The sequence below is a fragment of the Geotrypetes seraphini genome, chromosome 7, assembly GCF_902459505.1.
Source record: "Geotrypetes seraphini chromosome 7, aGeoSer1.1, whole genome shotgun sequence".
Taxonomy (NCBI): Eukaryota; Metazoa; Chordata; class Amphibia; order Gymnophiona; family Dermophiidae; genus Geotrypetes; species Geotrypetes seraphini.
This window is the reverse complement of record NC_047090.1, coordinates 43,364,184-43,389,265: the sequence shown is the minus strand read 5'-3', so window position 1 is coordinate 43,389,265 and position 25,082 is coordinate 43,364,184. Positions and strand designations below refer to the sequence as shown.

Sequence of the window (25,082 nt, the reverse complement as noted above, 5' to 3'; positions counted from 1 at the left end):
TACAAATGATTCAAACCTTGTATAGTTCCCCTTCTGCCAGATTGTATATCAATAATACTTTTTCAGAACGTTTTTGTCTGGAGAGGGGAGTTAGACAAGGGTGTCCATTATCTCCTTTACTGTTTGATATTGTTCTGGAACTCTTGCTATTGGCTATTCAACAGGCAGAGGAGATACAGGGTATTCCTTATGCAGGTCGGGAATATAAGGTCTCTGCTTATGCAGATGATATTTTGCTTCATTTGAGGAATCCTGCATCTACTATTCTGCATTTACTAGATTTGATTGACCGATTTGGAAAATTTTCTGGATATAAATTAAATTGGAGTAAATCAGAGGTTCTTCCACTAAATGTACATGGTCCAAAAGGATTATTTGACTCATTCCCTTTTTTTTTTTGGAAGGAAGAGGGTTTATAATATTTAGATATTTGGATTCAAAAAATGCTGGAAGAGACGATAAAAGAGTAAATGGAAAAATCTCTATTGCTGAAGGTCTCAGAAATGTGTGAGCAATGGAATCCATTACATCTGTCTTGGTGGGGGAGAGTCCAAACAATTAAAATTATGATTTTGCCTGTGGTTTGCAACCAAATGGGTATGTTGCCAGTTTATTTTCAGGGGTCCTTTTATAAGAAATTGAATAATATTCTCACTAAGTTTATTTAGCTGGGTAAAACTGCTCGAATTGCTTTAGTATCTTTACAAAAAACAATTCCAGTGGGTGGGGTAAATTTCCCAAACTTTTATAGGTACCATCAGGCCTATATACTGCGTCAGGGTATGTATTGGATATTTCCTGAGCTCATGGAACATCTCCCTGATTGGCTTTACTTAGAATGGCAACTCATGTTTCTAATGCGATAGTGTCATATTTTAAGTATCAAGTTACCCAGATATTTTAAGGACAATAGTATTTTATTTGACACCTTGAAATTTATTAACAACTTAACGGAGATTCCAGTAGCGAAATCCACGTGTCAATCCTTATGGCTAAACTCCAAGATTCAAATTGGCAAGTCTATGATCTTCTGGAAACACTGGATGCAGGCAGGTATACGTACACTGGATGATTTATCAAATGGGAAAATGCTTGATTTTTCACAACTGCAACAATCTTTCGGTATTTCAAAGTCTCAAATTTATAAGTGGTTGCAGTTGAAGCAAGCCATTCAGAAGGGGTTCCCTGAATGGTGAAACTTAAAAACTCAGTATAGCTTGCCGGTCCTATGCTTCCAGACAGATTTTCTAGGACATCAGGCAGCCCATTGGTACAAATTAATATCAGAATTTTTGAATAAGAAACCAAAAACGAGCCTTCGGGATATTTGGAGTATTGAGCTGCTAACCGGCTGCGCGGATCCACTTAGTCCATCTCAGCGGCACGAGTAGCAGTGAGATTTGGTGCTGCTTCTCGGCGCTGAGTGGCTTCCTTACTGGCTCCCGTGAATTCTTGTGAGAATTCACGGGAGCCAGTAAAGAAGCCGCTCAGCGCCAAATCGCGCCGCTGATTTGGACTAAGTGGATCCGCGCAGCCGATTAGCAGTGGGGCAGAAGAAGTTCAGAAAGCTTGCTCCTGCCCACTGCACCTCCACCAGATCAGAAGAAATAGGAAGATAGGGCAGGGGGGGGGGGGGGCAGAGGGCAGAGCATGGGAGGGAGAGTGCAGAGCCTGACAGGGGAGGGGAGGATGGAGAGTGCTGGACGCAGAGCCTGACAGGGGAGAGGATAAAGGAAGGGTGCTGGGTGCAGAGCCTGACAGGGGAAGGAAGGAAGGGGGCTGGGTGCAGAGCCTGACGGGGTAGGTCACTTGAATATTAAACTGCCCGACTTATATTTGAGTCAACCTTTTTTTTTTTTTTTTTTTTCATCCTTTTGGGGGGGGGGGGAAGGAGGGTCTCGACTTATATTCGAGTATATATGGTATATTATGAAAGAAATATGCAGTAAATGGTTTCCAAATGAAGGGCCTTGGTTTCAAAGGTTTATTTGCTCATTCTATAAAGTTACATAGGTGAAGGAAGTAGAGCAGAATTTCCAATAGAGAGAAGTCATCAGTATGCTGATATGTTTGGTTTTGTTTACAGACGGATGCAGGAGAAATGAGCAAAAATATGGAATTAAAGAAACTGCAGATCTTTGGAGCAGGTCCCAAGATGCTTGGAATGGCTGCTGGGATAAAGGAAAGAACAGGTAAAAGCAGGCTGTATCCTTTATACATTAGAATCTCAGCTAACCGACATTCAAATTAACCAACAGTCTCAACCAACTGACAAAACTCGCCTGACAAAAAAAAAAGCCTCCTATGTTCCTCAGACAACCTCCAAACAACCCCCTTCTCTCCCTCCTTCTAGCTCCTGAAGCAGCAGGCAGTCACAAATTTCCCTCCAGCCCCCGAAGCAGCAGTGGCAGCCATCCTAACAACCCCCCTCCCTTCCCAAAGCAGCAGCAGCAGCCAATCCTGACCCCCCCCCTCCCTGAAGGGGATAGACTTAGTAGATAAAGACAGGTTGTTCACCCTCTCCAAGGTAGGGAGAATGAGAGGGCACTCTCTAAAGTTGAAAAGGGATAGATTCCGTACAAATGTAAGGAAGTTCTTCTTCACCCAGAGAGTGGTAGAAAGATGGAACGCTCTTCCGGAGGCTGTTATAGGGGAAAACACCCTCCAGGGATTCAAAACAAAGTTAGACAAGTTCCTGCTGAACAAGAACGGGCGCTGGTAGGGCTAGTCTCGGTTAGGGAGCTGGTCTTTTACCAAAGGGCCGCCGCGTGAGCGGACTGCTGGGCATGATGGACCACTGGTCTGACCCAGCAGCGGCAATTCTTATGTTCTTATGTTCTCCCTCGGCCTTAAAGCAGCGACAGCAGCCAATCCTGCCAACTTTTCCTCCCTCCCTTGGCCCTGAAGCAGCAGCATGAGCCTATCCTGACAAATCCCATCCCCTCCCCCTCCCTTACTAAGGCAGTAGCAGCAGCCAGTGAACAGAAGCACAGTAAACAAGTTGCTTCTGCTCAGCTCCGGCAGGGCCTTTCTTCTGTTGCATCAGAAGAGATGTGGCAGAGGAAAGGCCCTACCAGGGCTGGCCAGAAGCAGCCTGTTTATGGTGCTGCTTCTATTCACTGGCTGTTGCTACTGCCTCGATAAGGGAGGGTGGGGGTTGTTAGGATCAGTTGCTGCTGCTGCTTTGGGGCCAAAGGAGGAGGGGTTGTCTGGATTGGCTGCCGCTGCTACCTTGGGGGAGGGGGGGTTGTCAGGACCAGCTCTACTGCTTAGGGACCCGGAGGGAATGAGGGAAGTTGTCAGGAATGGCTGCCTGCTGCTACAGTATTTTTTTTTTTACAGTAACTCTCAAGCAACCAAAAAGATCAGTTATCCAGCTTCCACCAATCCCCATGGGTGCTGGATAATTGAGTCTACTATACTTCAGTTGCAGGGCAGGTTTTGGAGATGTGTACATCTGTGGAGGGAAGGTCCTAAGGAAGGTCCTAAAGAGAGACTGAAGAGGCAGTCTTTCAGTACTTTTATATTATTTCAGTCCTCTGACATCACAGAATGGAGGGAGCTTTCCCCTTTTTTTTCTTCTGGAACTGCGACCTCTTAAGGCACCGCAACAGTATTATTTATAGTGGCAACATTGGCTTTAAAGGAGCAGCGCTCGGGGGAGCGTGGAAAGGGTTGGAATTGACGTTGGGGCAAGACTTGTGAGCCTGATTGCACGCTGCCGGCTCTTCTTTTCCTTTCCTGCAGAAGAGCTCCAACATGTGGTAGTGCTGTTAAAGCAGGCACTGACAGCTGAAGTTGGCACTGAGCCACTAAGGGGACCATGCAGGGAACCTCTCTCTGGGGGGTCAAACAACACAGAAGTGACCATCTTATTGATCTCTGGGCTAGTAATTGGGAGGTAGATAACCAGCTGTCTCCTGACTTGGATTTGGAGGTGGAACTCACTCTGCAGGAGGAGGAGAACGAATGCTCTCAAGGCATATGGATTTTGTGGCAGGAAAAAAATTCTCATCTTATTGATTCAGTTTTGGAGGCTCTGGTTCTCTCATCAGTCTCCTCAGCTGAGCCCTTGGAGGGTGACCCTATTCTGGAGGGCATTTCAAGGCCATCCAAACACTTCTCTTTCATAATTAACTCTCCTGCATGATAGAAGAGTGGGAGGCCCTTGGGGTTGGAGGTGTTCCAGGCAAATACAGACTATAATTAAGGAAGAAACTAAGGATTTTAACACTGATGTTGTTATCCATCTGGGAACAAATGACTTGGCCAACAACTCCACACTTGCAGCACAGAAAGCTTTTCGGGAGCTTGGTGAGTGCCTGAAACCTTTTGTAAAGATTTTAGCTTTTTCTGAAATACTGCCTGCATATGAAAAGGGAGAGCAAAGAGTGAAAAACACAGAGGACTTTAATAGATGGCTCAAAGCCTGGTGTCATCAAGAAGGCTTCAGGTACATAGGAGGATGGGGAAATACATGGAAGGACAAGAAGCTATATTGCACTGATGGGCTACATATTACTACAGCAGGAAAAAGAAACCTTGCAGAGAAATTTAGACAATATTTTTCTAGGCATTTAAACTAGAAGGTGGGGGTGGTGTATGTACGAAGGACAATTAGAGAGACCACCCCCGGCAAAAGAAAAGATGTGATAGTAGTAAAGACTGCAACATAAACAATATCAGCAACTCATTTCTTAGTATTGTAACGGAAAGTGAAACGAAACAAAAATCCATACGAAAAAGGAGATTATTGCTGAAAAATAGCTGGAAAGTGATGACCACAAATGCTCGCAGTCTAAGCAACAAAGTTCATGATCTGCAAGCCCTGATGCTAGAGGCAGATCTAGATATTGTTGCTATCACAGAGACATGGTTCAGTGAATCACATGGATGGGATGCAATGCAAACATACCGGGATATAATCTTTTTAGGAAGTACAGAGATGGTCAAAAAGGTGGAGGAGTAGCTCTCTATGTAAAGATCAATATCCAAGCGACCGAAATGCAAGGGACCTGGGGAGAGGAAGAAGCGATATGGATTGCTCTGAAAAGAGAAGATTGAACTTCTATCTACGTGGGTGTAGTCTACAGATCTCCGACTCAATCGCAGCAAATTGATAAGGATCTGATTGTGGATATCCTAAAGTTTGGAAGGAAAGAGGAGGTTCTGCTGTTGGGAGATTTCAACCTGCCGGATGCGGACTGGAATGTTCCGTCTGCGGAATCGGAAAGAAGTAGGGAGATTGTGGATGCCTTTCAAGAGGCTCTGCTCAGACAAATGGTGACGGAACCCACAAGGGAAAAAGCGATATTGGATCTGGTCCTCACAAATGGAGAGAGTATCTCTAATGTTCGAGTGGGTGCTCACCTGGGTAGTAGCGATCATCAAACGGTTTGGTTTGATATAACGGCTAAAGTGGAGAGCGGCCGCACGATACTTAAAGTCCTAGATTTCAAACGTACGGACTTTAATGCAATGGGAGAGTACCTGAAGAAAGAGTTGTTGGGATGGGAGGACATAAGAGAAGTGGAAAGACAGTGGTCTAAGCTGAAAGGAGCGATAAAAATGGCTACAGACCTTTATGTGAAGAAAATCAATAAAAACAAGAGAAAAAGGAAGCCGATATGGTTCTCCAACCTAGTGACTGAGAATAAAGGCAAAAGAGTTGGCGTTCGTGAAATATAAAAAAACCCCCAAGAAGAGGAGAGCAGAAAGGACTGCAGTGTGAAATTGAAAGAAGCCAAGAGAGAGATACATCTGGCGAAAGCACAGGCGGAAGAACAAATGTCTAAAAATGTAAAAAAGGGAGACAAAAATTTTTTCAGATATAAGAACATAAGAATTGCCGCTGCTGGGTCAGACCAGTGGTCCATCATGCCCAGCAGTCCGCTCACGCGGCGGCCCTTTGGTAAAAGACCAGCTCCCTAACCGAGACTAGCCCTACCAGCGCCCGTTCTTGTTCAGCAGGAACTTGTCTAACTTTGTTTTGAATCCCTGGAGGGTGTTTTCCCCTATAACAGCCTCCGGAAGAGCGTTCCATCTTTCTACCACTCTCTGGGTGAAGAAGAACTTCCTTACATTTGTACGGAATCTATCCCTTTTCAACTTTAGAGAGTGAGATTGTCTGGCAAAGTTACACGAGAAAATGGAGTAGATTCTGCGCCGTTCACGGAGGAGGGTGTTTATGAGCAACTTGAAAAACTGAAGCGATGGGACCAGACGTGATCCATCCCAGGATACTAAGGGAGCTCAGAGAGGTTCTGGCGAGTCCTATTAAAGACTTGTTCAACAAATCTCTGGAGACGGGAGTGATTCCTGGGGATTGGAGGAGAACGGATGTGGTCCCTATTCATAAAAGTGGTCACAGGGATGAATCAGGAAACTACAGGCCGGTGAGCCTCACTTCAGTTGTTGGAAAAATAATGGAAGTTTTGCTGAAAGAAAGGATAGTGTACTTCCTTGAATCTAATGGGTTACAGGATCCGAGGCAACATGGCTTTACAAAAGGTAAATTGTGCCAAACGAACCTGATTGAATTTTTTGATTGGGTGACCAGAGAGCTGGATCGAGGACATATGCTAGATGTAATTTACTTGGATTTCAGCAAAACCTTTGATACAGTTCCTCATAGGAGGCTGTTGAACAAACTTGAAGGGCTGAAGTTAAGACCCAAAGTGGTGAACTGGGTCAGAAATTGGCTGTCTGACAGACGCCAGAGGGTGGTGGTTAATGGAAGTTGCTCGAAGGAAGGAAAGGTGAGTAGTGGAGTCCCTCAGGGTTTGGTGCTGGGGCCAATCCTGTTCAATATGTTTGTAAATGACATTGCTGAAGGGTTAGAAGGAAAAGTGTGCCTTTTTGCAGATGATACCAAGTTTGTAACAAAGTAGACACCGAAGATGCAGTGGAAAATATGAAAAAGGATCTGCAAAAGTTAGAGGAATGGTCTAATGCCTGGCAATTCAAATTCATTGCAAAGAAATGCAGAGTAACGCATTTGGGGATTAATAATAGGAAGGAACCATATATGTTGGGAGGAGAGAAGCTGATATGCACGGACGGGGAGAGGGACCTTGGGATGATAGTGTCCGAAGATCTAAAGGCGAAAAAACAATGTGACAAGGCAGTGGCTGCTTCCAGAAGGATGCTGGGCTGTATAAAGAGAGGCGTAGTCAGTAGAAGGAAGAAGGTGTTGATGCCCCTGTACAGATAAGGCCCCACTTGGAGTATTGTGTTCAGTTTTGGAGACCGTATCTGGCAAAGGACGTAAGAAGACTTGAGGCGGTCCAGAGGAGGGCGACGAAAATGATAGGAGGCTTGCGCCAGAAGACGTATGAGGAGAGACTGGAAGCCCTGAATATGTATACCCTAGAGCAGTGTTTTTCAACCGCTGTTCCGCGGCACACTAGTGTGCCGCGAGATGTTGCCTGGTGTGCCGTACGGTCAGGGCCGCCATCAAGGCAGTACCACTAGTCTAGGGAGAGGGGCGATCCGCCCCACGTGGACAGGAGAGAGCTGGACGGGGGACCCGCAGAGTTCAATACATCTCGAGCCGCGAGGCTCGTCTTCTGTTCCTGCCTGCCCTGCAGCTAACATATAGCCGATCGCAAGCGTTCCCCGATGTCAGCGCTGACGTCGGAGGGAGGGCTTAAGCAAAGCCTGCCCTCCGACGTCAGCGCTGACGTCGGAGAATACTTCCGTTCGGCTATTTGTGCGCGGCAGGGCAGACAGGAAGCAGAAGACAAGCCTCGCGGCTTGAGCTTCGTTTTGCTGAGAAAGTTGCAAAGATGGGCTGGGAGGCAAACACGGAACACAAAAGGGGGGAGGGAGTGCGTTTTGGACACAAGGCATGAACTTGGGAGAGAGGAAGGGAGGGAAAGAGATGCTGAGGTGGGGGAGGGAATGCGTTTTTGGACACAGAAGAAATGGACTTGGGAGAGAGGAAGGGAGGGAAAGAGATGCTGAGGTGGGGGAGGGAATGCGTTTTTGGACACAGAAGAAATGGACTTGGGAGAGAGGAAGGGAGGGAAAGAGATGCTGAGGTGGGGGAGGGAATGCGTTTTAGGACACAGAAGAAATGGACTTGGGAGAGAGGAAGGGAGGGAAAGAGATGCTGAGGTGGGGGAGGGAATGAGTGTTTGGACACAGAAGGCATGGACTTTGGAGAGAGGAAGGGAGGGAAAGAGATGGTTGTGTACACGGGGAATAGAAGAAAGGAGAATTTTTGGTCATAGGGAGGGAGTGAGGTACAGATAGTGGCATACCAGGGTGGGGGGGGCGGTCTGCCCCACCCCGGGTTTACGTCCCAAGGGGGTGCACAGCTGGCCACCCTCCAGTGTTGTCCCTAGGCCGGCAAACTGCTGCTCTTTAGCCACTTGAGTGCCACCGCCGCCAACGGTGTTGTTGGCGGTGGCAGCATTATAAAATACTTTCTTTGTGTTTATTTGATTCCTATTCAAGAGAATTACTTTATATATAGTCAATATAGGCACAGAGTTAAATTTTTTAACATTTTCTAATGGTGGTGTGCCTCGTGATTTTTTTCATGAAACAAGTGTGCCTTTGCCCAAAAAAGGTTGAAAAACACTGCCCTAGAGGAAAGGAGAGACAGGGGAGATATGATTCAGACGTTCAAATACTTGAAGGGTATTAACTTAGAACAAAATATTTTCCAGAGAAAGGAAAATGGTAAAACCAGAGGACATAATTTGAGGTTGAGGGGTGGTAGATTCAGGGGCAATGTTAGGAAATTCTACTTTACGGAGAGGGTAGTGGATGCCTGGAATGCGCTCCCGAGAGAGGTGATGGAGAGTAAAACTGTGACTGAGTTCAAAGAAGCGTGGGATGAACACAGAGGATTTAGAATCAGAAAATAATATTAAATATTGAACTAAGGCCAGTACTGGCCAGTACTTGCACGGTCTGTGTCTGTATATGGCCGTTTGGTAGAGGATGGGCTGGGGAGGGCTTCAAATGGCAGTGAGGGTGTAGATGGGCTGGAGTAAGTCTTAACAGAGATTTCGGCAGTTGGAACCCAAGCACAGTACTGGGGAAAGCTTTGGATTCTTGCCCAGAAATAGCTAAGAAGAAAAAATTTAAAAATTTAAATTGATTCAGGTTGGGCAGACTGGATGGACCATTCGGGTCGTTATCTGCCGTTATCTACTATGTTACTATGTTAGACTGTATGTATCTTTTTGTTCCAGCCGAGTTGGAGATGTATTGGTGTTTTCTCAGGGTGAATGCCCTGGTCATAGCAGTCACTAAAAAGACCATTGTTCTAGTGGAAGGGGGCTTGGGTCTCAAGGGGATGCATAAGAAGAAAGTAAAATAGCAGCTTTTGCTGTTTTTTTTCCCTCTGCGACAGCTGGGTGAAGGCTACAATGTTTTGCAGGCTCGTGACAAGAGCCATGTTACTCCAGCTACAGCTTCTGGATTACCCAGACGTGAGCAACTTGAGTCTGGGGTAGCCTTCCTGGCTGACCTTTATGATATGGTGTACATCAACTCACATTTTGTGGCGTCCATGGTGGTAGCCTGAAGATGGCCCTATGGATACAGCATCCAAGAAATTTCTGGATAAACTGTCTTTCAGGAGCTGGTTACTCTTTAGAGAGGACTGGAGAAGCTCGTCAAGGACATGGGGGAGACTCCTCTTGGGCTTCCAGAGTTGCGCCAGAAGGGATCCCAGTGTACCCCTTCAGCCAAGCCCTATTCTTGGGAAGGTAGGTACTTTGGGTGGATAGGTTCCAGTAAGTCCTTAAAGCAGGATCGCTTTTGCAGTCTTAAAAGGTTAGGAGACTTAGGGCATTGTTACTTGCCTAGAGGCTTTGGGAATACACAGTGAAGGTGCACTGGGCCATGTGCCAGTTTAGATAGGGGACAGATTTGGTAATCTTCAGCCACAAATGGTCCTGCAGGTGGATCCTTGAGTTGGTTAATCAGTATATATCCTGGAATTTGTTCATTTAGTGCCTGTCATAATCGTTGTTTTGCCCATTAGCTCGGCAGTAAAATGTCAGGCTGTCACATTCACTTTTTATCACCTTCTAGATCTGAGTATGGTGGAGCCACTACTGCCCTCACAGGGTTGTTACTGTATTTATTTTGTGGTCCCAAAGAAAAAGGGCTCCTGTCAGCCTCCAAAAGGGCAAATTCCTACCTTAAGATTCCATGCTTTTGGATGGAGACACCTCGCTCAATGATTGCCTCTTCTGTCCAGGTGAGTCACTGACCTCTCTGGATCTTTCGGAGGCTTATTCCCATTTTCTAATCAAGATGAACCACAAGTGTTACCTGTGTTTTTGTGTCACTTTGTTTTGAGCTCTTCCATTCAACCTAGTGGCTACCACTCGCACCTCTGAGATGATGGTAATGTTTGCAGCTCACTTGTTCTGCCAGGGCATCCCTACCTTGATGATTGGATCATTTAGACTGACACGTGTGTGAACTCTGCAGCAGTCACCCTCAGAGTACTTAAATGTCTTCACCTACCGTAATTCAGCACCCAGCCCATCACCTGCTCAGAGCATGGAATACCTGGGAGTCTGCTTCAGTATGTTCCTGGGAGTGATCTTTTCTCATGGCCCAGTTGCAGGCCCAGAAGAAAACCTAGTTTAGAAGTTTAGAAGTTTTTGGGCTCCATAGTGGTAGCCCTGAAAGTGGTACTTTGGGGTCAGGTCCCTATTTGTCCTCTTCAGGTGGACACTGGTCTCTGAGGATTTTGACTACCATCTGACACTATCTTTCAAGGCTCGACACAGTCTGGATTGGAAGGACTGTCCCAGACATCTTAGTGGAGGGGGTGGGGTTCTACTAGACCTGTTTGATTTGATGGTAGGGACTACTAATATGAGTTGTCTTAGCTGGGGGAGTGGGGTACATTGTTTGGACAGAGTGACACAGGGGTTTTGGCTTCCCTGGAGGCCTTTTGTCCATCAGACATCTGTTGACCTTGTGGATTTGATTGGCTCTGGTGGAGTTTCTCCCTCTAATCCAAGGGAGAACAGTCAGAGTGAGAGGATGGAATGCAACAGCGGTGGCCTATATCATCAAACAGGGAGATACCAGGAGTCGGGCAGCGGCCCTGGAAGCAGCAGCCCTTTGCCATTAGGCAGAGGCAAACCACCCAACACTGTTGGCAGTTTACTTAGTTGGCCAAATACATTGTTAAGGCAGATTTTCTTATCTGCTTGCCACTGGATCTGAGGAGGGGGAGTGGAAGCTATAGCATATGGCCTTTCAATGAACAGCAGCAGATAAATACATAAACACTGCAGTCGCGGAGGACAAAAACGGCAGATGCTGAGGACATACACAACAGAAGCAGTGGTAGTAGGTATATAATTAGGAGAAGGACTACACAGTAACAGCACCAAAGACGCTACACGCAGCGGGAAAAAGCATATAGGGAAGAACAAGAAGCACATAAGACCCTGGAAACAAGGAGAAGCCACTTCAGACAAACAGACTAGCAATCGGACAGCAATGGAAACAGCAGATAGAAGCAGGATGATGAGCTATCCAGTCTTCTGCAGTGTTATCATACATGACTGTCAGTTTGAAAGTGGCCCCCACAATATTAGGTGGTAGGGGTTAAGTGAAATGCGCACTGACAGACGCCAGGTCCCAGGTTCAGTTCCTTCACAGAAGTTTCATTAGGGATAGAATCAAATAAGAAGCACAGCCAGGGGTGATTATATAAAGAATATATTATAGAAATAGTCTTACAGAAAAGTAATATTTATAAGCATTACAATTAAGCAGAGAGCATTACACTTAAGCAGAGAGCAAGCAGTCTCACTGCCTTACAGAGGTCAGAGACAGAGAGGGACATAGAAGCTTGCAGTTCTAGGAAGCTTCGTGTTCCATAGATAAAGGGAAGGATAGACAGAGAGAGGGGGAGCCAGAGTGCCAAGCCAAGAGCCAAGAGATAGCTAGATAGAAAGAGAGAGAGAGGGCCAAGACCCCTCTCCTGATAGCTCCATAGAAAAAGAGAGAGATAACTTGATAGAGCAGAGAGCAGGCTTTTATACCTTGGAATCTTATTCTGAATAGAGAAAATATTGTATCTCCCAGTATCTTTCTGTTTAGAACTTGCAAACTGTTTGAGACAATGGTCAATTTAATAGACAAAGGAGGGTGAGAAAATCTGCAAGCATGGTGATGGGATTAAGTCTCTGGCTTGATCTGTGCACCATTGTCCTAAGCACCCTCTTAATCAGACATTAACACCTTTTAGCTAGCCATGATTCAATCAGGGCTACTTGAAACTTAAAATATATCAATCAGGGCTACTTAAAACAGTTTCCCTGCACTAAGGGTCTATCTGCCTTCCCATGCCAGGGTCAGATTGATATAATCTCCCAGAGGCCTCTAGGCTGACAATGACTACCTCCCCTCTGGGAGGCAGTCTTGTGTATGCACTCAATGCAAGGAACTGAAGGGCATGATGAAGCAAGTCAAGCTACTGGAGGTCAAGAGTACTAGAACTAGAAGCACTTCGAGCAGTTGATGAGGAGATCAGAGAGGCTGGAAACTTCATGAAAGAGAGGAATATTGAAGAAGTCAGGGAGGCAGAGAACATCATGGAAGAGAGGAACATTGAAGAAGAAGTCAGGGAGTTAATACAGAGAAGCTGTGGAACAACAGAGGAACTGCCAAGATACATCCACAAAGCATGAGGACCACCTGGACGACAATCACCTGCAGCTAGAGAGATGGACGTACACCAAGGACAAGGACCTGTGGCTAGAGAGACAAGAGAAGATAGGGAAGACAGCAATCATCGTGGGAGACTCCATCATCCGACAAGTCAACAGTCATGTAGTGGGAGGAAGACAGGATCGACTGGTAACCTGCCTACCAGGGGCCAAGGTGGACGATATAGTGAGCCGCAGCAACAGGATCATCGACAGTGCAGAAGGAGGAGATACGGTGGTGGTGATCCATGTTGGGACAAACGATGTGAGCAGCAGGAACTACAGCAAGCAAACACTGAAAGACCAGTTCGGGTGCTAGGAAAGAAAATGAAGATCAGAACGCTGATGGTAGTGTTCTCGGAGATTTTTATTTTTTTTAATTCATTTTATCAATATAATTACAAGCATCCACTTGTTCTAGAAATACAGAGAATAAAGAATTAACAAAGAGCAAAAATCTTCAATCAAAGAATAATATATGTAATTTCTTCCTCAGACCACAATAAAGCTTGGGGGGAACACACAAGATAAGGAGATCAATTAAAGCTATATATTTAATAAGGCATATGCTTAACGGGTTACAACAACATCTGCAATTTAATTAATTATTCCTGCTTTTAATGGAGCAATTTCTTAGTATCTATAAAGGCTTTTTAAGCTGGTCAGGGGCAAAAAAGGTATATTTAGTCCCAGCATATTGTACACAACATTTACATGTATAGGAATAATTTCCTTCGTTCTTGGGTAGATTTAGTCACATCTGGATAGACCCAAATTCTTTGTCTAAGAAACAAAGCTTGAGAAAAACGAAAAAACATATGCATCACAGAATTTAGGTCTTGTTCAAAAAAAAATGAGACAAGAAGGGTAGGGCGAGATTGAATTTCTAAAGATTTTTCCAATAAATCAGATAGGTTAGTAATATCAATAGGTTGCAATTTCTCAGTTTCAGGTTGATTCAAATTTCTTTTTTCAGGAAGATAGTAGATACGGTTAATGGGTGGCATTGTTTCAAGCGGTATTTTTTAAACATGTCAACCGATGTTACTCCTGTGGCCTTAGGAAAATTTATCAGTCTAAGATTTAATCTTCTGTTAAAATTTTCAATTTGTTCAATTTTTCTATGAATAAAAAGTTTGTCTTTCACCAAGTTCCCAGTCAAAATTTGAAGAGATGCCTTTGCCGACCTGATCAAGCCTATTTGTTCTATCATTTCTTATGGAGTCCACGGATTTAGTTAAATCATCTATTTTACTCACAACCATTGAGAATTCCAAAGTCTATTTCATTACTGCCATTTCTAGCCTTTGTAGAACATTCCAAACTCCATCCAAAGTAACCACTGCGGGGGAGCTCAATTCTATCGCTCCCTGGTCGATTCTAACATCGGCGTCGGTCTGCAGGTCAGCTCCCTCTTTGCGTGAGTCTGTCCCAACCCTCCCTAGGTTAGAGACGTGACAGCACCACTGAATTCTGACATCGGCCACGGTGGAGGCAGGGAAAACGGAGGAGAAAGATGTTTCCAGCCCAGAAACTCCGGAGGCTCCTTCCCCCGACGTAAAAGCGGGCAACTCGATTCCTAGAGCAGATGGTGAGCTTGTCATGAAGCGGTCTATCCTTATCTGTCCCAGCAGTGAGGGATTCATCTGAACAGAGCCCTTCTTTTTGGTAAGTGGCATTGTAGAATTATCAGTATAGAACACCGAAAATCCAGCAGTTCTTTAAGGGGAAATAGTCAGGCAGGGATGGAACGCTAACATTGGCTGCTAGCCCGCCGCCATCTTGATTCCCTGTTCTCGGAGATCTTGTCGGTACCCAGGGCAGACAAGAAGAGGCAGACGGAACTTCAAGCAGTCAACGCATGGATGAGACGCTGGTGTTAGGAAAAAGGATTCCATTTCACGCGCAAATGGACGGTGTTTTGGGAAAAGAGCAAGCTATACAGGAAGGACGGACTCCACCTCAGCGGAGATGGAACAAAGCTACTTGCAAGGAACATCAAGAGAGAATTTGAGAAGTTTTTAAACTAAGAAGATGGGGAAAGCCGACAAGTCAACCAAGAGTTGATGGTTCGGGAAATGGTATACCCAGAGGATACCGTGCAAGAAGATTGCAGGGAAGACTCACCGGATCATAGGCAAGATAGAAATCCCGATGGATCGAAAGGGATGGAAGCAAGGGAGACAGACAGAGGAAGAAAGTGCAAGAAAGTAGCAGGCCGCAAACTTAAGTTTATGTACACAAATGCAAGGAGCCTACGGAATAAAATGAGGGCTATGACACAAAAAGATAACCTAGACATCATCGGCATCTCGGAAACATGGTTGAACGAGGACAACGTCTGGGACACCGTACTACCGGGATACAAGCTATACCACAGACCGAGTAGGACAAAAAGGTGGGTGTATTGCCCTATATGTAAGAGGGAATTGAGTCTACCAGAGAGAACATGCCAGAAATGAACAATAAGGTAGAGTCTCTATGGGCTAATATACCGAGAACAAATGGAACGGATACAAAGATCGGCATCTACTACCGACCCCCAGGGCAGTCCAAAGAGACTGATGAAGAATTGACAGACGAGATTAAACACGAATGCAAGGGAGGCAACGCAGTTATCATGGGTGTCTTCAATTATCCGGGGATAGATTGGAACCTAGGCAACTCCAGCTGCAGTAGAGAGACCAAGTTCCTGGATGCTGTAGGCAATTGCTTCCTGGATCAACTTGTCATGGAAAATACGAGAGGAAATGCAATTGTAGATTTATTTCTAAATTGACTACGAGGACCGGCATAAGGTATAAAAGTAGAAGGGACGCTGGGAAACTGATCATAACATGATCCGCTTCAACCTCCACACTGGAACAAAAAATTGATCCAGAACGATGGCCATGGCACTGAACTTCAAAAAAGGGAACTACGAAGGGATGAGAGTCATGGTGAGGAAGAAGATTAGGAAGAGGATAAGCACCGTAAATACACTAGACAGTCCCTTTTTAAGTACACAGTCACAGAGGCACAAAATTTATATATACCGCGTATCAACAAGGGTTCCAAGAGGAGGAAGAACAAGGAACCGGCGTGGCTCACTGTAGCGGTGAAGGAAGCGAACAGAGACAAGAAGACTTTGTTTAAGAAATGGAAAAGGATGAAAACTGGAAAAAGCACAAACAAAATCAAAGCAAGTGCCGTAAGATCCAAAAGGGACTACGAGGAAAAAATAGCCTCAGGGGTCCCTAGTGTTGGTACACAGAGTATCAGAAAACCAGAATGGATAAGGTAAACAAAATCAATAATGAACAGAAGAGTTTTACGCCAACCTGTCGATCAAATCAGGAAAGATTCCGGAAGACTGTTATGCCAATCTTCAAGAAAGGTTTGAAGGGAGATCTGGGAAACTACAGACCGGTGAGTCTGATTTCGGTACTGGGAAAGGTGGTAGAGGCACTGATAAAGGACCGCATCATCGATCACCTTGACGGACACAAACTGATGAGGACCAGCAAAGGAAGATCTTGCTTGACAAACTTACTGCACTTTGTTGAAGGAGTAAATGGGCAGATAGACAGAGGTGACCCGGTCGACATTGTATATCTAGATTTTCAGAAGGCATTCAACAAGGTTCCACATGAATGCCTACTTTGGAAAATTGCGAGCCATGGAGTCAAGGGTGATATATTCACGTGGATTAAAATTGGTTGGCGGATAGGAAAGAGAGAGTGGGGGTGAATGGACAATACTCGGACTGGAAAAGTGTTACGAGTGGAGTTCCGCAGGGTTTGGTGCTCGGGCCTGTGCTCTTCAACATATTTATAAACGACCTACATTTGTGGGAACAACTAAGTGCTCTCTGGATTGAATGCACACTTGTGCCGGCGAGTTTTGGGTGGAGGCCCACACGTTCTCCGCAAAAGATGAGTTCAGGATGGCAACTTTAGTCATTGCTCCATTCTTTTGTGAAACATTTGTAAACTGGATATCCTAGCCAGAGATTGGTTGGACTTTGGCAGGGCCATTATTCAAGAGGGCTTGTCTTCCTCTGCACATTGACCCCTGCTGCACAAATCTCCAGCAACCCAATGGAAAACTCCGGGTTGGGAGCAATTTTCATTTGCCAGGTGATGCTCAGCACAATTAGCATGCAAATTATATAGACACTATTTGTGCTGCTTACCATGGTGAAAGGGAGAGGAACAGTGCCTGGCGCCAACACACAAGAACTAAGTGGTAGACACTACTCTTGCGCACAGGCGCAGTACAGTGCGTGATTGTGATCTTGTAGCTCTAGTAAACAGCAGCAAGGGCAAAAACAAAACAAAACCTCCAGCTATAGTTGAAGCCTTTTTTTGCTGCAGTAAGTTAGACTTTTTATTTTTTAGTTATAGGTAGATGGGGCTGTTAGTCACAGGATACACAAACATACAATATGCACATAAGACTAAAAAATTCAAGCAAACTGCTCAGATTGAGGCAAACTGCTTCTACCAGGAAAGTTACTGACAACTTCAGACCTGAGTGAAAAGTTTGCATGGTAAGAGGTGGGCATTGCTTTTGTGCACTGGAGGCTGAGCTAATTTGAAAGTAAGACTGGCTACAGTCAATCTTACTTCCATGGGGAACTTTTGAGCATGGGTGCCTAAGGAAGATAAAACATAGACATACCTATTGATTTCAAGTTCAGGTTCTAAATTTATTTGATAAACTGCCTAATGGCTAGTTGGCTAGATGTGGTGTATTTAGATTTTAGCAAAACCTTTGACAGTGTTCCATGCAGACTTCAAATAAATAAACTGAATGCCCTTGGGATGGGTCCCAAAGTAACGGGATAGGTAAGAAACTGGTTGCGTGGAAGGCGACAGAGGGTAGTGATCAATGGAGATCACTGTGAGGAAAGGGATGTTACTAGTGGTGTGCTTCAAGGTTCTGGTCTTGGGCCTGTTCTTTTTAACATTTTTATAAGTGATATTGCTGAAGGTTTGTCGGGTAAGATTTCTTTCTTTGCGGATGATACCACAATCTGCAATAGAGTAGTCATGCCGGATGGTGTGAATAACATGAAGAAAGACTTGGCGAAGCTTGAAGAATGGTTTGAAATTTGGCAGCTAAAATTTAATGCTAAGAAATGGAAGGTCATGCATTTGGACTGCAAAAACCCAAGGGAACAGTACAGTTTAGGGGGGTGAAGAACTTGTGTGTACGACGGAAGAGCGGGACTTAGGTGTGATTGTATGTGATGATCTTAAGGTGGCCAAACAGGTTGAAGGTGACAGCGAAAGCTAGAAGGATGCTAGGTATGGCGAGTAGGAAAAAGGAGGTATTGATGCCTCTGTATAAGACTCTGGTGAGACCTCATTTCGAATATTGTGTACAATTCTGGAGTCCGCACCTTCAAAAAAATATAAAAAGGATGGAGTCAATCCAGAGGAACTACTAAAATGGTGTGTGGTTTCGTGATAAGGCGTATGGATAATGTGACCATATGTCCCGTTTTGAACGGGATGGTCCTGTTTAAAGATCCCCTGTCCCGTTGTCCCCACGCACAGCTTCGGTCTTTGAAATGTTCCGTTTTCAGAGACAGTGTCCCGAAGCTTTGCGAGGGGACAACGGGACAGGTGATTGCTTCCCCTCCCTCCCTGCCGCGCCGGAGCCAGCTTGCCTGTGTCCCACCCTCCCTCCAGCACCGAAGCCTACACTGATTCAACACTCCCCCTCCGGTCCCCCGCCGCTGCTGCGCGTTACAACTGAAGAAAAGGAAGGTCCAGGCGCTGGCCTACCACCTTCTTGACATCAATTTTGACATTGGAGAGGAAGTTCTGGGCCAGTCAGGCAGCAATTGGCTGGTCCAGAACTTCCTCTCTGATGTCAAAATTGATGTTGAGAAGAAGGTTTCTGGGCCGGCGCCTGGACCTTCCTTTTCTTCAGTTGCAGCAGCGGCGGGAAGGAAGCATCAGTAGGGGCTGGTCCGGTGTGGGGGGGGGGGGGTGTTTAAATCGGTTTAGGCTTTGGTGCTGGAGGGAGGGAGGCAGACAGGCAGGCTGGCTTTAGCGAGGCAGGAGGGGAGGGAGATAGGCTGGCTGGCTTTGGGGGTAGGTCAAAGGCTGAAAGGCAGTGAGGAGGACATAGGAAGGAGAGAAGGTGGAAGGAAGGAGAGAAAGAGGCAGAGAAAAGGGGGGGAGGTTGTAAGCAGGAGAAAGGCCTGGATCAAGGGGGAAAGACAGGAGTAGTTGCAGGACTATGCGAGGTGCAGACTAGGATGGGAGACCCTGAGGAAGAGCAGAGATGCAAGATCATAACAGTGGAGGGAGAGAGAGGAAAACCTGGAACAAAGGTACAAAGAAGAATTGACACTGGATCTGGGGAGGGTAACAAAGGGAAAAGAGAGAGAGACCTGGACCCGAAGGGGATGGGGGCTGGAGAAAGAGAGAGACCTGGATCCAAAGGGGATGGCGCTGGAGAAAGAAAGAGAGAGACCTTGATCCAAAGGGGATGGGGTTGGAGAAAGAAAGAGAGAGACATGGACCCAAAGGGGATGGGGCTGGAGAAAGAAAGAGAGAGACCTGGACCCAAAGGGGATGGGGCTGGATTGTGAAAGAAATGTTGAATGCGAAAGAAAGAAAGATTGGATGAACAGTCAGAAGGAAATGCAACCCAGAGACTCATGAAATCACCAGACAATAAAGGTAGGAAAAATGATTTTATTTTAAATTTAGTGATCAAAATGTGTCAGTTTTGAGAATTTATATCTGCTGTCTATATTTTGCACTATATTAGTCTATTTTTCTAGAGTTACTGAGGTGCCATTGCATATTTTAAAGTCATCTGTCTTGACATCTTTGAAACCCCCCTAAATATAAATGATAATTAACATTTTCTCTGCGTATACATGAAAAATGAATGGAAGAAATTGGGGGCGGGGCTAGGGCGGGATTGGGGGCGGGACTGAAAATTAATAGATGTCCAGTTTTGATGAGAAAAATAAATGGTCAGGTTATATATGGGGATACTTAAAGATCTCAATCTGTATACTTTGGAGGAAAGGCGGGAGAGGGGAGATATAGAGATGTTTAAATACCTATGTAATGTAAATGTGCATGAGTCGATTCTCTTTCATTTAAAAGGAAACTCTGAAATGAAAGGGCAAAGGATGAAGTCAAGAGGTAGGCTACAGAGTAATCTGAGGAAATACTTTTTTACAGAAAGGGTGGTAGATGCGTGGAACAGTCTCGCGGAAGAGGTGGTAGAAACAGAGACGTGTTTGAATTCAACAGGGCTTAGGATAGACGTGTGGGATCTCTCAGAGAGAGAAAGAGATAATGGTTACTGCGGATGGGCAGACTAGATGGGCCATTTGGCTTTTATCTACCGTCATGCTTCTATGTTATTAAGGTGGTTTACATAAAAACCAGTTACTATTCAAAATATGGTTAAACATATTTTGGAAAGGAAATACAATCGGTGATAAGGATGAGATATTGATGCAACCCCCCCCTCTCTGGTTTTCAACCCTGCTATCACACTCCCAAGATACAATTCAAGCTGCACCATTATGAGATCCTTTTGGGAAGGTCTCATGAAAATCTTTCTGTCTCATAGTAGTGTTAAAAAAAATAACAAAAAAACCCCCAAACAAACTGCGATATTTTTTGCTCCATCAGACACACTTTTTTTCCACCCAAAAATGGGTGGAAATGTCGGTGCATCTTATGCAGCGTCTTATGCAGCAAAGATGACCCCCCTCTCCCCATATCTTTTTAAAACACCTCAACCAGCCTGCATGCCCTTCCTTTTATAACACCCCCCTCCCGTCCTTCCTTTTAAATACACCCCGCCCTGCAGTACCTTTTTAAAAGCCCCTTAAACCTGGTGGTCCAGCAGTGTATGGGCCTGCAGAAGTGTGCTTTCTGCGCTGCTGCCTGGGCCTGCGCCTCTTTCTGAATGGCTGATGGAGTTCTAGCCTTGCAAGGAAAGGGGGGACAGGGTGCAATCCCTGAGTGTGGGGTTGGGTGCAGAGCCTGGCAGGGAGTGAGGGAGGCTGGGTGCACAATTTTGTTCAGAATGGTGCATCTTATGGTCAGGTGCGTCTTATAGTGTGAAAAATACAGTAGTTTTGAGATCCATTATAGCTGCTGTGGTAAAATTTAAGGGACTTGCTGCTGCTTTGGTGGAGACATACTGGAGTTCTCCAAAGGGCACCAGCTCTTGTACCAGTTATATAACTAGGAAAATTGGTTTCTCTACCTCCTTCTGCTGGTAGAAGCGAATACAAACTAGTAGTTGGGATTGTGCAGCCAGACTAAAGGAGAAGAAATTAATAGATATGACTAAATTTCACTTTTTTGTAGGGAAAGCTTCAAGTTTATTTTTATTTTGATATTCTGCCTATCTAGCAGTCAAGGTAGTATACATGCATATAAATTCAAAAGCAAATCAGAAAAGAATAAAAGCAAAAATTTGACTTGGAAGTAAGATGGTGTGGAAGTGATGTTTGTTCACTGAAGATGTTGCAAGAAATGTAGTAAGTTAATTCAATAAAAAAATGATCATCTTTGGTTTATTTCTAATTATCTAATTTGGAAATAAACTTGCTAATGAAAATTCAACTTCTTTTCTTTCAGAGGAGGTGTTAAAAAAGCGCAAAAATCCCAAACTAGAAGCTTTTGGCATGCAAATGAGGCAACGGAAGGGCACTCTGTCTGTCAGCTTTGTAAGTTTTGTTTTTTTCATGCTAGTAATGTTTTTAAGTACAGTTAAAGACTCCAAGCTAATATTACCATTGCTTTACATTGATTTTCTGTATTCTAATTTGCTTCCGACTACGGCTTCACTATGATTCCATTTTCCTCATCTCCCCACACCACTTCTTATGAATTTCATTCTTTGTTTTTTTGAAGGAGTTTTTTCCTCTTTGGTTTAGGTTTTTAAATGCTCTATTAAAATTTGTTTATTTTTATTTTATTTTAGCTGCTTTGCCCTTATTGCTCCTCAGTCTTTCAATCTTGTTATACAGTTGATTTAGTTTTAAGTGTGATGCGAGTTGTAGTCAAATTGTTCATTCACTGCATTAGGTAGCTGTTTTCTACTCTTGGCATTTGGTAAAAGACAGAGTCTGATGTTTCTCCTGAGAGGATTTGGTATCATGATGAATACTCTTGTAATGTAGTTGAAACAAGGCCTGTGGTTTTTTTTTGTTTGTTTGTTTGCCATTTATTTGCAAAAGCCTGATATTGACATTATAAAAAAACACAAGACAATGAATGATCTGTAAGCAAGCATAAACAGCAGAAAACGAAGCAGACCAAACAACGTGGGAAAATGCAGTTTATTATATTCGAGCACCCGATATGGCCATGTTTCACTCTTAAGGCTGCCTCAGAAGTCAAGGCTAAAACACCTCTGCCCCGCTTTCCCCTAAAAGCAGATTTCTCACACAAACACAATACATTGCCACTCTGTGGAATTACTACCTAATTGTGTTTGTGTGAGAAATCTTCTTTTAGGTGAAAGTTTGGAGTTTCCTTTTAGCCTTGACCCCTGATGCAGCCTTGGAGCAAAACATGACCACGTTGGGTACTCGAATTTAATAAGCCGTGTATTGACATTTGCATCACCTTCTTTTGTGATTCTCAGATATGTCTGAATTTGAGATAAGACAGTTCAAAAGTGATAAATGTGCAGCATATCAGCTGAGAAATGACCTAAATTTGAATACTTTTGGATACAAAAGTGATGTATCTTCCATTTTCTTTCCAGGTTGATCTGTATGTTTGTCTGTTCTGTGGTCGAGGAGACTGTGAGGACAGATTGTTGTTGTGTGATGGGTGTGATGATAGTTATCATACTTTCTGCCTCATCCCACCACTTTCTGAAGTACCCAAAGGAGACTGGAGGTGTCCTAAATGCATTGCTGAGGTAAAATATGCTGTTTTTCTCTCCTACGAAGAACACAACTTTCCAAGTAATTGGTGAAAGATTAGTTAAAATCATATTTTTTTCTTTTAATGTAATGATATACTGTACACTTCATTTTTGTAAAGAACTTTGTTGTGCTACTGATAATATGATCTTTTTCCTTTCTTTTCTCTGTCTTTTGCCAAATCTCCTGACTTAAGAACAGAGATGATTTACTTAGTGATTACCATCTAGACCTTGACTTGGATAAAAGAAAACTTATTTTCTTCCATGATTTCTTCTACTGGTTGCATCCTGATCTTACCATTAGTTACTGCCCTCCCACCTGCCAGTAATATTTATCCACTATTGTTGGTTTCCAACTTGTTATGGGCCCTACATTTTCTTTTACACGAATACAGGATGTCCAGTGCAGTACTCGGAGAGACCCTCCAGGAAAGAGACTTGGGAGTACTGGTAGACCGGTGAAAAAGGCGAACAGAATGCTAGGAATGATGAAGAAGGTGATCACAAACGGATCGGAGAAGGTTATGCCACTGTACTGGGCCATAGTACGCCCCCATCTGGAATACTGCATCCAGCACTGGTTGCTGTACATGAAAAGGGCATTGAACTACTCGATAGAGTCCAGAGAAGAGTAACTATAATGGTTAAGGGGCTGGAGGAGTTGCCGTACAGTGAGAGATTAGCGAAACTGAGCCTCTTCTCCCTTGAAAAGAGGAGACAGAGAGGGGACTGATCGAAACATTCAAGATAATGAAGGGAATAGACTTATTAGAGAAAGAGAGATTGTTCCCCCCCCCCTCCAAGGTAGAGAGGACAAGAGGGCACTCTCTAAAGTTAAAAGGGGATAGATTCCAAACAAACGTAAGGAAGTTCTTCAGCCAGAGAGTGGTGGAGAACTGGAATGCTCTTTCGGAGTATGTTATAGGGGAGGTTAGGCTATTCTCGTTTAGGGCACTGGTCTTTGACCTGAGGGCCGCTGCATGAGCGGATTGTTGGGCCCGATGGATTACTTGTCTGACCCAGCAGCGGCAATTCTTATGTTCTTTTGGTGGCGGACTGGCAGTCAATATCCACAATAGCGTGTACCCCCAACAAACTACTTGCGTACCCCCAAGGGTATGCGTACTGTGTGTTGAGAAACACTGGACTAGATCATCGCGATACCGATGATCTCCATTTTCATCATGTCTGTACAGTCATTGCAGAGACTCTCCAAACCTTAATCAAGACTGATTTACTTTCAGATCACAGTGACTCAGAGTGGGAGTCTAATTTATCAGCACCTGAGCCTTATAGTATACCTTCAGAACCATCTCCTCTACCTCCTAGAATATTACCTCTTTCCCAAATACATCAGGCAGTTGGGTAAAGAGCTTCCTGGAAAATTAGAAGTAGGGCTGAATTACTGGAGGCATTAGACTTTGATGAGCCTCCCAAGGAGCTACTGAAATTGCCACTTCACAACCTTTTAAAGGAGTGTCTTCTGAAAAATTGTGAAACTCCACTGTAAGTGACTGTTGCTCCAAGGAAGCTAGACTCTCTATATAGAATTATTTTATGTCCAGGGTTTGATAAACCACAGCTAACATTAGTCGTTGCTGGTGGAATCCACCTTTAAGAAATCGTCTAGTTCCAGAATCTATGCCTCAGCTCTTTCAGGTCATGAAGGCAGAACTATGGATAAGGTTGGTCATCGTTTATATCAGAATTCAATGCTATCCAACAGATTATTGCATTACAATTTTTTCATGTGTTTTTTTTTTTTAAATTTCAAGCAGTTGCTGAAAAAGATATCAGTATTTGAGCAGTACATTCCACCAATTCATGTTCTTGAGTTCAAACATATTACTCATGCCCTGCTGCAAACCAGGAAGTACAAGGCTCGTAATGCTTTTGACACGTTCAAACTGACATCCAGAGCTTCTGCTATGGCCATAGCTATGAGAAGGCTGGCCTGGTTGTGAGTTTCCAGTATGGACATCAATCTTCAAGATTGCTTGGCCAACATACCATGTTTAGAAGAACTCTTTGGAGAGAAAGTGGTTGCCACACAAAAGCTTACTCAGCATGAGTAGAGCTTGAATACTCTTAACAAAACCAAGAAGTCTCAATTTACTAAGCCTGCTCAGAAGTTGTCTTATACTTGTATATAAAAGACGTTATCCTCCTGCTACTTCTTTGGTTAAATCACCATCTCAGAAGAGACGGAGGCAGCAAAAATCCCAGAAGCAGCAAACATCCACGACTCAGAAAGCAGCTCAGTCTTTTTTACCTGCTTCTAGAGAGCATAGTCCACATAACACCTTCATGGCCTCTTCCTGTTCCCTTTGGAGGCCATCTTCAATCTTTTTACTCATGATAGACTCTCATTACCAATGATATGTGGGTCTTAAAAATCATAAAGGAGGGGTACTCTCCATTTTAAATCCATTCCTTCAAACTACCTCCATGAGAGTCTTCTATTGC

The 25,082-nt window shown here is 44.3% G+C and overlaps 1 protein-coding gene across 1 annotated transcript in view; it reads left to right on the top strand.

Annotated features, from left to right (window-relative positions):
• The window catches only part of KDM5A (lysine demethylase 5A), a 374,123-nt gene that overhangs the window by 83,887 nt on the left and 265,154 nt on the right, over positions 1–25,082 (top strand). The window contains 3 exon segments of the mRNA XM_033952792.1: positions 2,087–2,192; positions 21,317–21,405; positions 22,452–22,610. Of these exon segments, the coding sequence (XP_033808683.1) occupies positions 2,087–2,192; positions 21,317–21,405; positions 22,452–22,610 (354 nt within the window).